General features: G+C 39.1%; 3 protein-coding genes across 3 annotated transcripts; 2 read left to right on the top strand and 1 right to left on the bottom strand.

Moving 5' to 3' along the window:
• Nucleotides 1-1,272: 1,272 nt before the first annotated feature.
• Nucleotides 1,273-4,906, top strand: LOC131322584 (CAX-interacting protein 4). Its single transcript, XM_058353954.1, has 3 exons — nt 1,273-1,423; nt 1,692-2,690; nt 4,621-4,906. The coding sequence occupies exon 2, from the start codon at nt 1,720-1,722 to the stop codon at nt 2,677-2,679; it is 960 nt and encodes a 319-aa protein (XP_058209937.1). The 5' UTR covers nt 1,273-1,423; nt 1,692-1,719; the 3' UTR covers nt 2,680-2,690; nt 4,621-4,906.
• A 1,384-nt stretch (nt 4,907-6,290) lies between these two features.
• Nucleotides 6,291-9,449, top strand: LOC131322463 (outer envelope pore protein 16, chloroplastic). Its single transcript, XM_058353794.1, has 6 exons — nt 6,291-6,696; nt 6,820-6,871; nt 7,524-7,555; nt 8,051-8,084; nt 8,211-8,278; nt 9,146-9,449. Exons 1-6 carry the CDS (start codon nt 6,583-6,585, stop codon nt 9,284-9,286), a joined length of 441 nt encoding a protein of 146 aa, XP_058209777.1. The 5' UTR covers nt 6,291-6,582; the 3' UTR covers nt 9,287-9,449.
• Nucleotides 9,450-10,464: 1,015 nt separating this feature from the next.
• LOC131322455 (pentatricopeptide repeat-containing protein At1g07590, mitochondrial) lies at nt 10,465-14,497 on the bottom strand. Its single transcript, XM_058353782.1, has 2 exons — nt 13,993-14,497; nt 10,465-12,209 (listed from the first exon to the last, which is right to left on the bottom strand). The coding sequence occupies exons 1-2, from the start codon at nt 14,317-14,319 to the stop codon at nt 10,959-10,961; spliced, it is 1,578 nt and encodes a 525-aa protein (XP_058209765.1). The 5' UTR covers nt 14,320-14,497; the 3' UTR covers nt 10,465-10,958.
• Nucleotides 14,498-17,342: the final 2,845 nt, after the last annotated feature.

Genomic DNA, 17,342 nt, shown 5'->3' with positions numbered 1-17,342 from the left:
GTGCATAGCTACGAAGAGGAATACTTATGCAGTTTTGCTGCAAAATTATTGTGTTCTGATTTGGAACTTGGAGGAATACCTTACTGGAAATGCATCATTGAACTTGTGTTGTAAGGCCCTCTTCGGACTCTGGTTTTAAAGGGTAATGACAAAGGAAAGGAAAACATAGTAGAAGGATAGTGAAGTGAAGAAAAGTTTATACTTTTTTGTGGTTTGCCAATCGTTTTCCTTTGCCTTCTAAAACACAAGCTGTTATTGGGGGTACTTTTATCTACCGTTATTGTTTTGTTGTACTAAAAAACAAGCAAAGATTTTTAGTTATATTTGGCTCCTGAACTACTTTCGGGATTTATCAAGGAAAAAGAAAAGGATAAGGAAAACTAAGGGAGCGTTTCTGTTAACTAAGTTATGGTTAAGGGTGGCAAATTGAACCAAAACTCATTAATCAACCCAAATCTATCTACTAGAAAAATAGACCAAACTCAATCCATTTATTAGTTAGGTTAAAATGGGTTCGACCCATTTAACTCATTTATTAATTGGGTCTTAAGTGAGTCTTAATTGGATCAACTTAAATAACCCAATAAGTCATGAATATAACCCAAGCATACAAAGGCATATACTCACACCATCAAACCAAACGCAAAACCCATAGCAGAAATCACGCTCCAAATACAGACCCACTTACAAATCCATCTCTCTCTCTCTCTCTCAAATCCACAAATCAAACTGTAACCGAAAAACTCACAAATTATATACCAAAAATCCACAAACCCAATTGAAAATCAACAAATCCAAAAACTAAAATTAAAAACCCACAAACCCACAAAATTGAAAATCGTTCCATGGTCTTCATTTCTGTTATGTAGTACAAGATGATTTCCATCCACAGAAAGAAAATAAATACTATAAGACAATTAATCACACAGCTCCATGAACCTCAAATCTATCCAATATGCGCAATCAATTATCTTCATTACCCTCAAATACGTGCTCTTCATTAATTGTAGAGCATGTGCACATCCATAATATGTGTTCATTCACTTAAAAAATAAGTACAGTACAAACAAATAAACGTGACATTTGGTGAATTAAAATTACAACTTTTCTTGGTACACGAAGTGGCACCGGTACGGGAATACAGTCGAGAGTCTTGAGACATATACATGGAACACTGTGGGGGTCATTGGCACATAATTTTGATGTTTTTCAAGGTTGAATCGGTGATGTTCAAGACTCTTGGGGCCGAATTAGTATAAATACATATTTTGGGACCAAATTTATGATATTCAAAAGACTACAGCTACAAACGGTGAAGCCACTCGATATCACAGAATTCAACCAGATTCAGAATCAGAACCCCACCCAAAATCTCACAAATCTCAGCAGCTCCGGCTACCATCGGCGGCAACGTTAGGATTAGGTATCTCTCTCTCTATCTCTCTCTCTCTCTCTCTCTCTCTCTCTCTCTCTCTCTCTCTCTCTCGTGTGTGTGTAATTTAGATGCTCAAACATAATTTTTGGTTGTTCAAAACAAAATTTTCGGATCTGGTCAAGGAAAGTACTGAAATTTAGGGTCTTTCAACTTAAATTTAGGGTCTCATCCGTTCGGTGGCGGAATTCGGTTGCTTTCTAGGTTTTTCCCTGTTTCTTTCAACCGCCTTACTTTGCCCTAATTTTGTTCCAATTAGGGTTTGAATTTGTTCTTCGAATTCCAAGATGCCGGCCACAGCAGGTAGGGTTCGTATGCCCGCTAACAACCGGGTGCACAGTAGCGCGGCCCTCCAAACCCACGGTATATGGCAGAGTGCCATCGGATACGACCCTTACGCTCCCAATAAGGAAGACAACAAAACCTCGCAGCAAAAGGCCTCTAACGCCGAACCTGAGGGCGAGAATGCCTATGCTAGCTTTCAGGGTTTGCTTGCCCTAGCTCGTATAACCGGTTCAAACGCCGACGAGGCTCGTGGAGCCTGTAAGAAGTGCGGGCGTGTTGGGCATCTCACTTTTCAGTGTCGAAATTTCTTGAGCGTCAAGGAGGATATTAAGGGTAAGGACCCGGATGAGTTGGAGGCTGCGGTTTTGTCTGGGTTAGATAAGTTGAAGGGGAAGGTGGGTAAGGGGAAAACTGCGGTTGAGAGTTCGGATGAGAGTTCCGAGGAGGAGAGTTTGAGTTCGGATTCGGATTATGATTCTGAAATGGAGAGGGTTATTGCCAAGAAGTATAGAAAGAAGGTTAGTGATAAATTGAAGTCGTCGAGAAAGAAGAGAGAGGATTCGGACGATGATGCGTCCGATTCCGGGGATAGAAAGAAAAGGGGTAGGTCGAAGAAGAGGAGAAGCGGGAAGAGGGCGCATACGGATTCTGACAGTGAGGATGAGGGCGGGAGGAAGAGGAGGAAGGAGAAGCGGAGGAGGAGGGACGAGTCATCAGATGAGGAAGATGAGCGTAGGCATCGGAGGAGGAAAAGTAGGAAGGAGAAGAGTCGGAGGAGGAGTCATAGGCATTCTGATGATTCGGATGCATCTGAGGATTCTGACAGGGTGCGGAAGAGCAGGAGGGCAGCTGCACCATCTGATTCTGATGTAAGCAACGCAGAAGATTCTAGAGTGGGGAGGGACAAAAAGCGGTCTGAGAAAAGAAGTCGGAAGCACCGTCATCAAGAAGAAGATTACTGATTTTAAGGAAGGTAAAAGTTATGGTTCCTGGTTTTTTGTTCTTTCTTATAATGTGGAATGATATAGTTTTGAATAGTATTATGTTTGTGATTTTCTCGAACTGTATTTCGGTTTCCAAAGTGAACTTGGGGATGTTTTTTCCCCTAATAATCTTCTTCTTTGTATCTTGCCTCTCTTAAAGTTGGAACCTTCTCGTTCAATTGCAAATTGTCTTTCGCAAATCATTTGCGAATGAGCTTTATTGATGCCTCCTGTACATTTCCATCGAAATGTTTCCGTTCAATTTAGATGGTAAACGTGTGAGATTATTAACTATGTGTTATATTAGTTAAAGACAGTTGGCTCTTTTTCTCGTGTTTGCTTAGAACTGATTGCCCTATTTGATTGCCTAGCATCTCCGATCCTTACCCATTTCTTCACCCAAATTTAGGTCAAAAACTTGATTTGGGTGAGCCATCTCCAATGCTAAACTCATATGTTTACCAAAATCTATTATTGAACACTTGTAATTGATGAGAGTGAAAAGAGGGTTTGAAAAAAATGGGTATGGGTTTGAGTCCCCCCCCCCCCCCCCCCCAAATTTGGGTGTGAAAATGGGTAGAACTCAAAATGGGTAGGCAAACGGGTATCACTTTGGAGATGGATTGTTAGGCTTTTTACTCATATTTTGGGTATGGGTAATAAAATGGGTAAGGATTGGAGATGCCCTAATAAGTGAGGTACACTGATTGTTATGAACTTATGATCGTTAGCTCAACATTACACTTGGATATAAAAGTGAAATCAAACCTCCATAGCATTGCCTTAGGTAGTTAACCATTTAGATAGATAGTTTGGGGTTGATTTCCTAGAACTACTATTCTAAAAGGGTAATTAACAACAATAATAACTGTACCCATGTAATCTCTAATTGAAGCGGGTATGGGCAGGGGAGGACTGATGACAGAGCTAACCTTTGGCAATATGTGCACATAGTGGTAAATTGTAATTAAGAAAACTGAAACGTGAATTTGACGGCGATATTGTGTCGTAGAGGTGTTGCCATAAAACCACAGACTGTCACGCCAGCGTATTACACCCTTCAACCTCATGAGATATTCACCATCTCTTGTGGTGGAAAAAAGAGGACTTGGGGTTTGGCATGAACTCTCGAGATTCAGGCCTAATTAGGCCCAACCTGAGGTGTAACAAGCTTTGATGACGTGTTTGTTGCCCATTGTGTCTAAATTATTATTCCTTGGCAAATTAGCCTACAAGCTTTAATTAGGCCCATCTTCTGCATCTTGTGTGACTCTTTGGGTTAAATCTCAAGACTTTGTGATCTTTCTTGGTAATTGAAGTATAGTATTGATGGTTTTTGATGACATGTTTGTTGTCCATTGTGTCTAAATTATTATTCCTTGGCAAATTACCCAACTGTTTCGAATGATAGCAAAAAATTGTTATTTGCTCAAGCAAATACTTGGGCCTCTACATTAACTACCAGGTAAGCCCTTGGCTTTTCTCTCAACCGTTACCATGCTATCATATCCTTCACCGTCTTTTAGATTTCTCAACAAAGCCATCGAAACCATTGCCACAAAACATGGAGATGCTATTAAGTAGAAATAATGATATCAGCATTGAGGCAGTCTATTACTTGTAGCAACTCTGAAGCTCCTTGTAACTTAGCCGGGAAAAAAAAAAAGAACTTTAAAGTTCCTTCTTTTGCTTACTGAATTGTTGAAGACAATGTGAGTTTATCATGTCAGATGCTTTGTCCTATTCGGCAAGATATGTAAGCTGTCTTGTAAAGCAGATCAACTTTTTTCTCGAATGTTTTATTGTTCTTATTGTGCTTTTGTCAGCGTCAATATGATCACTCAAGGAAACCCGCTATAGATCAGTGTGCTTCATAGGTGTACTAGTTGATGACTAACTGGGGCTTTTTGGGTTTTGCAGGACCTTGGAACCGGGAGAGTGATGATATCCCGGAATTGGAGCCCTTGCATCCCCAAGGGCAGACAAACTAAATTGTACTATTGATTAGCTTCCTAAGGGTCTGGGTGTGAAGTGTGATGAGTTTGCCTTTCTGTTTATGAACAGAAAATTGAATAATTGTTGTGAAATTTGAGGCTACTGTGGAGAAACAACTGTTGTTCAGGTGCCTTGTTTGTTGCATATGTTGGAACCAAATGACTTGGGTTTTTATTTGGAGTGCACTTTCCATGGTTAATGCTTATTAAAATGACCATACTGTAACTATCGCAGCCATAGTAAGCTTCGTTATACATAAGTTCTACGAGTATTTTTTTTTTGTGTGTAACTATATTTTGTGAAGCTTCGTTATACGTAACTGGGCCTTTTTTTTGAGGAATGAAAAATGAACAATCTCTTACCGGTATTAGAATGAGTTGATTTTTCACAAGTATTCTTAAAAACGTATGTTGTTAAACAAATCACAGTTATGATCATTTATGTGGAATTCTGTAGTGTGTTTCGCAAACTTTGGTTTACGCCAAACATGCACCCATAGTGTTTTTGGTTGATATGTGGGAGTAGTTTAGCCGGACATACGACATGTCACATATTTGAAGGCAAGCAATCATTTTTTGATCCTATTTTAAATGTAACCACACCTCCTCAGCTAGTAAAAAAAATATCTAGAAAATGGACAACATGAGCAAGTCATTATCTCTATCAAATGTCAATACATTGGGAAAGATGATGATGATGTTGTATATTCAAGGTGTATCTCCCAAGTAGGAGAAAATGAAACTTTTGTATGGAGTGCTATATTGAAAACAAGAAAAGATAAGGTGGACAGTTGGGATTGAATGATTTGAAGCAAACTCACGTGGGGAAGTAGACAATGGCAAACTTGGCCCATACTCTGCCTAGGTGCCTTCACAGCCGTCCCTCCCCATCCACTACCATTGTGCCGACGGAAAAATTTTCAGTGTTGGGTGCCACGTGTTGCCCGCTTGGCGCATTTGAGCTGTCTATTGTGTGTTTGGACAGCTCGGATTTAGAGAAAAAAAAATGAGAAAGAAAATGTTGGAGTAAGAGGAGAAAAAGAGTTTCAATCTGAGCCATCTAAAAATGTATTAAACGGTTCGAATATACTGAACAGGTACCACGTAGGATATACCACTTAGCACCGAAAAATTTCTTTGTGCCGATAACGCGGTATACACAATTTGGCATCAAATGTTAATGTGTACACTAAAAGGCCAGGTTTAATTACCGGCACAACTAATCTTGTACGGATCATTACATAAAATCCAATTTTTTACTTTAATTAAGCACAATGAATTTTTCACTATATTTTTCTTAAAGTTGCAAACGGGCCCTTAGTAATAGAACGATGACAAATACACACTTTTAAAATACAAATCTAAACACAATTGTCCAGAATCGCTTGACAAAAATGGATTCATATGCTTCGAACGTGTGTGCGCCCGCATATGATCCTTCAGTAGCTCTCCAGCCTCTGCTATAATTTTTCTTTTTAATAATGCAGAGTGTCTTCGGGTCAGTTTGTACGCATCACATGACCAAATCTTTACGGCCCCCACCAGCGACTAACCTAAAGGGTATTTATGCATGGGTGACCCCAAAGATTTTTTTACAATACAAAAGAGTCAAACTTGGGACTTCGAGATGGTAAACTCCTCCGTCTTGGCCGATCACCAACTGCACTGCCCCTCGAGTTTCTCTGCAACCACTTTACTAGCTTATAATATTTTTATGAGATATTTACATACACAAATTTGCGTCCCCCTGACCTACACGTGCCCGTACGCTCCTTACGGGACTTGGCTCTACAGTCCATATATATAGACTCTGTACAGGCAGTCCAGTCCAGTCCAGCTCCTTACTGATAAGTGTGTGGTCGAGTAAAGAAGGAAGAAGAAGAAGAAAATGCCGCGAGCCGGGTTTAGGGGGTCACTGACTGGTCCGAAGGTGGACGTGATAGTGGACATGGGCAATCCCTTCCTCAATCTCACTGTCGATGGCTTCTTGAAGATCGGCACTGTATTGTTTTTTCTTTTTCTTTTTTTCCCCTACTTTTGTTTCCATTCATCCTCATCCACAAATCGAATCTTTCTTAGTTAAATTTTGGTGCTGTATCGATTCCCTTGTCTTTAAATCTTTCAGGTTGGAGTAGCCAAGGCGGCGGCAGAGGAAACATATGACATCGCCAAAAAGGGTTAGAAATTTATAAATTTTCTCTGTGCCTGCTTGTCGTGATCTAAGATCTGATTTGGTTATTTGGTTTTTGGGTGAGTGATATGGGACTGGAAAACTCATGGGTTTTTGCTGATTTTTGATTTAGTTATGAAATTGATGGAAATGCTGTAATTTTTACTTACGTTATGCACTTATATGGATTGGAACCAGTCTACCCACATAGACAAAAGTGCACAGACTGTGCACAGATTTTTTTATGGGGCCACCACGGGTCCCACACAAATGATCTAAGCCGTTCATTAAATGTAAAACACTTTTTCAAGGGTCCGTTATGAAAAATCAGCTCAATCCGATACCTAGAAGTTCTCGACCCAATCATTTAACTTTTCATTAAGATTTCAAGAAAATAAAAAGTTAAATAATTGGATCTAACACCTATAAGTATCGTATTATTAAGAGGATTTTTTCACGGGGACCTTTGAAAAAATGTTTTACATTCAATGAACGGCTTGGATCTGGGATCCGTGGTGGGCCCCAAAAAAAACTGTGCACAATCTGTGCATATAAGGGGTGTAACTATTTTTTTGCTTCTTTTTTATTATGTTTTTCATTTCTGTTTGTCCTTTTGGTTTTTCTGCTGTGGATCTTGATTGCATTTGTTGGTGTAACAGGGAGTATTTCACAACACCAGTTAGAGCACTCGGTGAGAACTCCTACCTCATTTCACGTATTTAGTTCATTGGCATTAGTGTTGAATTAGGTTTCTGTGTCTGTTCGTAGTTCAGATGGTTGGAATTTTGCACTTCAGTTTAACTTCATTGGGTACAAAAGGCTTCTTTGTAGGAATACTCACCAATCATGAAATGGTTAAGCTTACTTATGTCAACAACAGTTATTTTGGGGTTGAAGTTCTTCAAAAGGTACTTCAAAGTTAGAGTGAAATGTTGATACAGTTTTCTGGATACAAAAGAAGGGTTTTCCCCGCGTTTTTGGCCTTTAGTTTTATTGGTGTTCCATTGCCATGCATCCACCATGGTGCTGAGTTCGGTGGGGTTTACGGTCTAGCCGTCTAGGTTATTATATGCCAGTTTCAGAAATTTTCTGATTTTTTGTTTGTCAGTTGGAACAAATTTTCCAGCAATAGTAAAATTCATCAACACGACGATTATCCTACTAATGGGATTGTTTGGTGTTGCAGTTAAAGAAAATGTGCAAGGAAGGCGCCTATTGGGGTGAGTGTCGCACATATTTGTAACTGTTCAAGTGTGAGATCGAGCAGTTCTTTGACTGCTGTATTGTTTATCAGCACGAGGGCTTAATGCACAGAGAAATCTTTCTTTCTTTCTTTGCACTATCAGGAACTGTAGCTGGAGTATATGTGGGAATGGAGTATGGGATGGGGCGAATACGCGGCACCAGGGACTGGGTAATTTGTGCAGTTCATTGCTCAATACTTTTCATGCCATATTTGAGCCTCCTTCACAGTTCACACCATGCTAAACCCATTTTCCATGATGCTCCGTAGCTTTTTCTGCTGATTATAATTGTTTTTATCAGTCTTTTAGTAGTTAGTACTAATTACCTCCACGTGCTGCTTTCCTTTTTTCACAACCATTGCTCATCCATTGAGACTGCATACAGAGAAACGATATTCTTTATTAGAAAATTACGTGACGTTCTAGCTTGCATGCTAGTGAAGTTGCTTGATCTAATTTATTTGCAGTAGGGACATAAAACTGGTTCCCATATTTACAGTATAAGAGTTGGTTACTTCTCTTGTTTTGCTCATTGAGTCTCCTACTGTTGTTTTCTGACCGAAAAGAAAGAAAGAACAGAAACTGAACCATGATTCCTTTTTTCCCTTGAAATTTCTTTCTTAGATCCTTGGCTTGGTTAAAGAAGCGTCATTTATCTCCATCTATTCTTATGCATGGTGTAGAATGTAGCTAAAATGTTGAATCCCTAATATCCAGTAGTTAAGACCATTCTTACTTAAGAAGTCCAAAAGTTGTAACCAGGATTGGGTCCTAATCCAAACATTGCTGTGTTTCATCAGATGGTTAGATTGCTATATGTTTCTTCTTCCGAGACTCGAAACTTCATAACCCGAACGTGACCCTTATACGATGGTGTGGGTTTTTTTTTGTTGGTTATTAAGTTCTTATATTTTTTGGTTATTCAGAGCAGATTTCAGTCATGTCCCATGTTTGAGCAAGGAATTCCTATCACTTTAAGTCACCATGATTTCTGTTTTATTTCTTTGTTTTTGACTCCAAAAATCTCCTTGTTGCAGAAGAATGCAACGCTCGGGGGTGCTTTAACCGGGGCTCTGGTGTCTGCGGCCAGCAACAGTAAGAGGGACAAGATCGTAATGGATGCAATTACTGGGGGTGCCATTGCAACTGCTGCCGAGTTCCTCAACTATCTCACCTGAACAATGATAACTAGTTTTTCTCCCACCTCTTCCAATGGTGATGAAGCTATGAGATTTATCAGTTTGTAAGAGAGAACATCCCTCCTATTTTGTTGATAGAGCAACTTCAAATCGTGGATGCCTTGCACTTTTAATCCTAATCGTCTGGTACAATGTTTTCTTCGTTATGCAGTCTATTTCCAGTAGTAATTCGACAGTTGAGGATCCTTGCTTTAAAAATAAAATGACTTTTCCTTCGATAATTTGAATGGATAACCTCATTAAAAATTCGAATCCGTAAACTTGGACTGAAAAAACAAAGATAGGGAACAGTTACCACGTGAACATGCAATATTACCCACCCATTTCTTGTGGCAACTTTTATATATGGTTTCGTTGCAAGCTTGTCTGCAAATTTGCTATAGGACAATTTGCTGCCCATTTTGAAGCTTTTTAGTCAAGGAAGTGGATCCTCTTGAGTCCATTTTTTGGACTGGAGGAGACAGTCATGATTTAGACCGTCCATTTGCTAAGATCAAGGGTTTGGATTTGCTTGTCAACTCTTACCGGTCAGAGTTTGATTAGCAAATCCGAACCATTGAATATGCCAATGTAACGATTCAGATGTGGACTGTCTCCACTAGTCCAAAACATGGACCGGAGAGGATCCAGAACTGTTAATAACATACTTGTTGAACTGCTGCAAAAAGTGTGTTTTTAGAAATCAAAGCAATCTGTGCATTTACCATGTTCTAGCCATGGAGGGGTCCAGGCCTTCAAGCTGCTTGTCTTTCTGGTTCTGCTTGCTACAGAGAGGGGACTCAGACAGTCAGAAAAAGCAACGAAAATTGGTAGGGCTGTACCAGTCTCAAATTCGCAAATGTATTCATCGAATTCCTGATCACTTTTGACAAGATTTTCAACTGAAAATTCAATACCGAACACATCAGAACACCACCCTCCCAAAAGAACATACAAAAACTAAGAGAGAAGAAGATGAAGAAGACGACGACATTTTCAGTGAATTATGAATCCCAGATTTCTACTTTGGCCAAGTGATCCGAGTTCTTCGCTCATCTTTTCTCCAACCAAATACTGACTATTTTCAATTTCAAGGATGTAATGATAAAAAGAAACTAAACAGAAAAAAAAAAAAAAAAACAAGGATGAATCCAAATACAAAAATAAGACTCACTGGCTGCACACCAACAATCTGAGTGAAGTACCTAAAATTCCTTCTGAAACCGTGAAAACAATGGCAGAAAGTAAAACCTAATTGAATGCGTAAAATACACTTCGATCTGTTGTACACTGTTGCCAGGAAAAGTATGTATTGCTAACAAACAAATGAAATGGTGTACGCTGCACTGTACATGTGTTTGAAATGTGTTCGAGTCCCGAGAGAGATGCAAAAAGGGATGGCTTCAGAAAACTCCAATGAGCAGAAGAAAGAGTTGAAATTTGATATCCATTGTGGACATGTTCCAGCCAGCAACTTAGCAGGAGAAGATATATATCTGAAGCAGTTTTCCTATCCTCCTCCCTCACTGAAACGATCGTCACCAATTTCCTCCATCTACCCCACGTTTGTTTCCTCTGGCTCACAACATAAATACACCAAATTTTGCCTGTGTCTCATTTGCAACAAATTGAACTACAAACAATTCTACTTACCCAATCGTATTACTCATAATTAGGTTTGAAACTGCTCAATAAGTTTCAAGAGGCCATAGGTCTCAGAATCCGGCCTTGAGCCTCCCAGAATCATCCTTTTTAAAAGATTTGGATCATAAATCTTGGCCTTGACATAAGCCTTAAACAATATATTGTACACGAAAGTGTACCTAGAATAATTTGCCCTTTTCAATTCTTCAAAGAGCTTCTCAGCATTCTCTAAGTCACCCTTCTCAGCAAAAATCTCAACCATTGAAAGAGTAGTCTCCAGCCATGGGGTTGATCTCCTGATCCTGGCACTTGTTGATAAACCGTTTCCCAACTCTAGTGTTCTAAGTGCTTCCTTCATTAATCCCGCTTTCAAGCACCCTAGGGCAAGGTGTCGATACGTTATGGCGTTCGGTTTGCATCCATTTTGGTCCATTTCCTTGTACAGCTTAGTCGCTTTAGTAATAAAACCGAGTTTGCAATAAACAGATATCATAGAATTGAATTGCTCTGTTGATTTTAACCCTTTCTTGGACTTCATTTCCGCCAAAATCTGTTCAGCCCGACTTAGCCCGCCAATCCTCCCAAATGCTTCAATAGCCACGATGAAACTCTTGGACTTGACATTGGGAAGTTCTTGTAGAGTACACCAAGTTCGCTCTAGCTCTTTCTCCTTCCCCAAATACCCATACAATATAAGAAGTACATCAAACGTTGACCAGTTGTTTCCCGTTGCTGATTTCTCCACAGCTTCAACATAGACTTCGCAAACAGAGTACAGTCTCGCCACAGCATGTGCAGTCGCTAGTATGCAGAAAGATATCTCATTCGGCTCAACTTCTACTTGTTTCATTTCACCAAATACCCTTACCAAACCTTCGATATTGTGGTCATTAGCTTCAATTTTCATCAGAATGTTGTAAGTGGAAACATGTGGATTCACCTTATCGGCCCTCATTTGTCTACAGATTCCTGAAATGGATTTCCTACGGCTTGGCGAAGAATGGAGGATAATGAGGCGGTTGAAAATCAAATGTGAGATTGGATAACCCAGCTCCCTCATTTTCTTCATGTATGCAAGTGAAAGCCTTATCATGCCTTTATCCAAACACGCAATAACAAGATTGTTGTAGAGCAACTCATTTTGGAATTCAGTGGGAACACGAGAAAAAAGTTTCTCCCCTTGTGATACCCCATGAAGCTTAGTTGTGAATTCTAACAGATATGAGTAATCTAGTTCCTTTGGCCTGTAGGGCCTCTCCCTGATCACCCATTCCATCACCTGTTAAAAGATCCAAAGGTAAGAAACCGAGTTAAAATCCATATAATTGATTCTTCATCACACTGATCAAGACTTTGTAAGGGGTTATAAGAACACTATTTAACAAGCTGGCAACACGTTCTAAAGTGATGATAAAATCTACGAGAGGACTTATATTAAAAAATATCCAACATAACGAATATGAAACATCAAGATGGTAGTTCAGGAAAACTATAGCACAGATCGTCTGTTACTTCATCAAATCTGCTTATGAAAATGAAAGTTGCATACGAAGACCAGATGTTGCTTTGAAATCAAGTTGAAATATGATGATTATTCTTTGGTTTGAAAGCACTGATGAATAGGAATATGATGCCCAACTTGAAAAGAATCTTACAAAACAAAATATGCACTTTCAAAATTGGGCAGTGTGCTCGATAACCCAAAGGCTAACAAGATGTTTCAGCTGACTCAGCTAACCCACCTGCTTGAGCTGCATATGTCAATATTTCAGAGATTTTTCTGGGTTCCAGGAGTTGTGTTAGTGTCTTCATCGAATCCAGTTAGCTATTGATTCCTTCAAAACAAGGCATGCTCCAAATTCCAGTTGTTCATATTGCGACCAATGAGTCTCTGATAGCCATAGGTCAATAATAGTCTAAGGATAAGATAAAATTGCCAATTCCTAACGCATTATGCCCACCTAGTCTACTCGATCATCCCTATTCTACTCTCAGATGCATCAAGCATGCATTTTTACTAGCATTAAAAGATAGGTTAAAAAACCCATGCATTTCATCTAATTATGCAATTGGCATAACTTTCAAGCATCTTTAACAAACATATACGTGCTTATATGCTCTGCACCTTACAAAGGAAAATAAATTGCCATTACTTTTAAGAAAGAGAAAAAGAAGGTGTTGGTTTCACACAAATTCCCACCATAACCAAATATGGTGACATGTTATACTGTGATTTGGTGATAAATAAAAACAAGCTAATAAAAATACATTCTAATCTTCATTTCTCATGTTTTTTCTTTGGAAAGTAAAAATCATTGATCAACCAAAACATGAGCACAGGGGCATCCTCCAAAATAAATCAAACTTAGAGCCAAGCTCTAACGAAAACACCACTGCCCAACACAAGAAACATGAGAACCAAACCTCAGCAAAACAGAGCTGAAAAACGGACAGTTACATAACACTCTAGGAGTTATGTTCCAATCTAACCATAGGCCCACGTTGCTCTCAGTCCTTATTCTTCAACAATATGAATAGATTCAAAGTTCTCATCTTTTTGATAATTTCTCACTTCTATACAATTTTCCATTCTTTTCTTTTCCCACTAGCAAGGATGAGAATATGCTATTGACAAATTTCTTTCAAGCATATTAACAAACATTTACCGTGCTTACATGTTCTACTTCTTAGAAATTAAAAACAAAATTTGCCATTACCTTTACCAGGGAAAAACAAAAGTCGCGGTTTCTCACCAAATCTCACTATAACCAAAACAAAAGTGATAAATAAAAATGGACGAGTAAAATTCAAAACTTTCTTCATTTCTCATCTTCTTCTTTTTATTATTTCTCAGCTCTTCCAATAAGCGAACAAGTGATAACATTCTCTCTTTTTCCCAATCTTTGCGTATCGACCCGTGCAGTGTTGTTACTGTTGTAGCTAATGCGTTAAGTTAAGTATCCCGCCTGAGGAGTAGGCTCACACGAATGAAACTCAAAGGAATCGGCTGGACTTCGCGCACACAGAGAGAGAGAGAGAGTGAGAGAGAGAGATAGAGAGACCTGGAGTGCACGTTTGTTGAACTGGAGCTTCCTTAAACGGTTAATAGTGTGGAAGATATCGCCTCGGTGAATGGGAAAGCCGTCGCCCATCCAGCTCTGAAACGCAGTTCCAACGGCCTCTCCTTTTGGGAGCCCCTCAATCCTCCTACACAAACTCATGCGTTCTTGTTCTTGTTCTCGCTCCCCCTCGGACGAATTATCGGGCGCCAGAGTACAGAAGGTGGAGAAACCTGAGTGAATTTGGTCTGCAGGCCAAGAGACGCCAAGTGTTCGACGAATTGCCCCAGAGACCCTTCGACGACAAAGATGGGATACTACTGCTTGCATTCTTAGCGATTACAAAACCCCGTCATCAGACCGGTCTGTTGTTGCGGGGAGAAGGAGGACCAACGCGGTGGTCGCTGAGAAAGTGGGAGCCGAAAGAGGGGAGTGACGGTGAGTAGACGATCATATGAAGGCGGACGGATTAGGTCCTGTTTGGGAGTCACTTTTACTACTCCGTATAATTTATTTTGTCAAAATGCATTATCAAAAATAAATAGGAGAGTTCTTAATGAAAAAAGTTACCTCTGGATGAGCTACTCTTATATATGGATTCTAAATATACTTTCACTCATAAAATTCTTTTACTAAATTTATTATGCACGTACCATCCGAACACTTTTAGTAATTTCCATTGTAATCTCAAAATTTACTCCCTCCGGTCCCTAAATTTGGCCACCTACAAAACTACATGTAATTTTTGAACTAAATAATTATCCACTAAAATAAATTTTTGATTTTTTTGCACGATTCAAAAAGTTCTCATTGAGATCTATAAAATAAGATCTATATTACACAAAAAAATTATTTCTATTGGAACATTATTTTTAAGCTTAAACATTGTAAGTAGTTTCGTATGAAACTAAACTTTATGAGACGGACGAAGTATAATTTACAATCTATAATCTATAATCCAAAATAATTGGCTGCCAATCAGTCTCTTAACGTAGTATCCAAAATAATTATAGAGGGCAACACAGATTTGGACTCTAGATGTATTCGAAATTGTCAAATGCGATTGAATTTCGGATATGTGATTGAATTTCGGATATGTGCACTTCTCTGTGTATTCTTTAACTTTTTTTGCTTTCAATATTCGGACTCACAATTTGGACCCCCACACAAGACAGCCAATAACAGTGGTAATTTTTGTCTGATCTCCTGTCCACAAATCTAAAGTCCCCACAACCCCGTAAAGTCACTTTTAAAATACAAGTTAGATAATTGTGTTCGTAATCATTCGATGCACATAAATTTATATTATATTAAATATTTTTGCAAATAAAAAATAATATATTTTAAAATTGTGTGCGTAGATTTTATGTTACCCCAGACCGTACAATAGCTAAAAGGCCCGCCCACGCACTGAGAGCTGCGCAAGTGGTGTAATTTTGTGGGTGTCTTTAACAATTTTGCTTGACCTAACCCTCCCCCACTTTTCTCTCTCTCATTTAAAGTTTTTCTGAATTTGTCTAGATATTGTCGAGCCTCTGCCTCGAAATGTTTTGTCCTGTTCGCAAAACATGAACTTAAAAATAAAAATAATGCAAATTTTTTTCAAGAAAAATTCATAAACTTTTTTAATATTCTACTAGATATCAATAAGTTCTTTAATTTATGAAAAAGGTTGTAATTTTTTCTTAAAAAATATATTATTTTAAATTTTTATTTTGTAGACGGGACAAATATTTTGGACCGAGGGTGTGCGATATGTCCTTGCTACGTTTGTGTATGAGCCCAGTGGGTATATTGGTCGAGGATCCCCTTTTTTACGGGAGAGAAAGAAGTGATCAAATGAATTAGTACAACCTTACAGGTATCTACACATAGGGGCGAGAATTTTCGACACGACACAAATTCAAATCGAAGTTAACGGGTAAGGGTTAGCTACTTAGCTATTTCTAATACAAAACACGAATATAACACGAAATTCAAGTTAGAGTTGAAAAAATTCTGCCACGAACTTGACACGATGTCCACCCTTGCCTACACAGTCCACTACTACTTTCACAAGAGGGAACACGAAGATATTACTGGCAAGTTCTTTCCCGAGCATTATGCCCAAAGAGAGACTACAGACTACAGCCACCGAAGGCAAAATGCGGTGGCCAACCACTGTACGCTATTTGGGGTCCATTTTGAGTCCGTACGGATAATTTGAGTCGTTCAATAAATTTTTTTTTTTTAAATCGAGTGGGCTTAGCTAAAAATCAACTCAATTCGATATGTGTAGGTGCTCGGATTAAGCTTCTCATCTTTGGAAAATCGGAAAAAAATGGAAAGATTGGTTTTCCGATTTTCCAAAGATGAAAAGTTTGATCCGAGCACCCACATATATCGGATCAAGTTGATTTTTCGTGTAGCCCACTCGGTTTTTTTAAAAAAAAATAAAATTGAACGGCTCGGATCATCCGTGCGGAACCTAGAGTGAGCCCTCATGGTGTGCGGTGCCCGGCCACCGCATTTTGGCTTCGGTGGCCGTATACTTTCTGTTATGGCCATTTTGGCTGGTAGCTTAATGAAAGTTTGAGTTCTAGCCTTGTTTATGTTGGCAGGGACTAGTAGTAGGGAGTAGAAAATTGTAGGCATATTCCTAGGATTTTATTGGTCAATGGGATCGAACTCATCGAAGTATTTGCTAGGCGGGATTAATATTAACCACTTGTCGGCTAAACCCCATTAGGGTGTAATCATTTCTCTTGTGTAGATTTGGCCAATGTTGTCAAAACCCTTTTACTACCAATAACTTGCTTCATTGGTTCTTGTCCGGATGGAGATGGTGCTGCGCAGTGCTACGAGATCGTTAGTTATCGAAATGAGATCTGAGCCGTTAGATGCACGATTCAATAGTTCAAAGGTGTGCAGCACGGTGCGTGCACCTCACTACATATCACCAACCCGAAGTCCGTTCTTGTCAAGAATTTTCGAGTGACAATGGAGATGGAAGATCTAGTACAAAGCTGGGTGTTGTCGCCATGAAAGAATTGGAAAAAATTCGAAGAGGTGGAAAGAAAATGGTAAGAGTTTGTGGAGGAATTACAAAGGAAAAAGAAAAAAGCAAATGATTTTTAGTAATAATAATTTTGGGTACTACCAAGTTTAAGCAAATAAAGGCTTGAAATGAGTTGGGTCTTCTCGTCCTTTGGTTGCCGACTCCAAAATGAGATCTACCCTGAGCTAAAAAATTTAATTCGCAACTATCGATAATGATAAAAATAGTATTGTAGAATGACGTTTCGTGAGGAGATCCGTGAATGCGACAAATGGCAACAATTGATTGGCCAACACAGTTATTAAGTTGTTATTAG

The sequence above is a fragment of the Rhododendron vialii genome, chromosome 1a (genome assembly GCF_030253575.1).
Source record: "Rhododendron vialii isolate Sample 1 chromosome 1a, ASM3025357v1".
Classification (NCBI taxonomy): Eukaryota; Viridiplantae; Streptophyta; class Magnoliopsida; order Ericales; family Ericaceae; genus Rhododendron; species Rhododendron vialii.
This window is presented reverse-complemented; position numbering and strand designations above follow the sequence as displayed.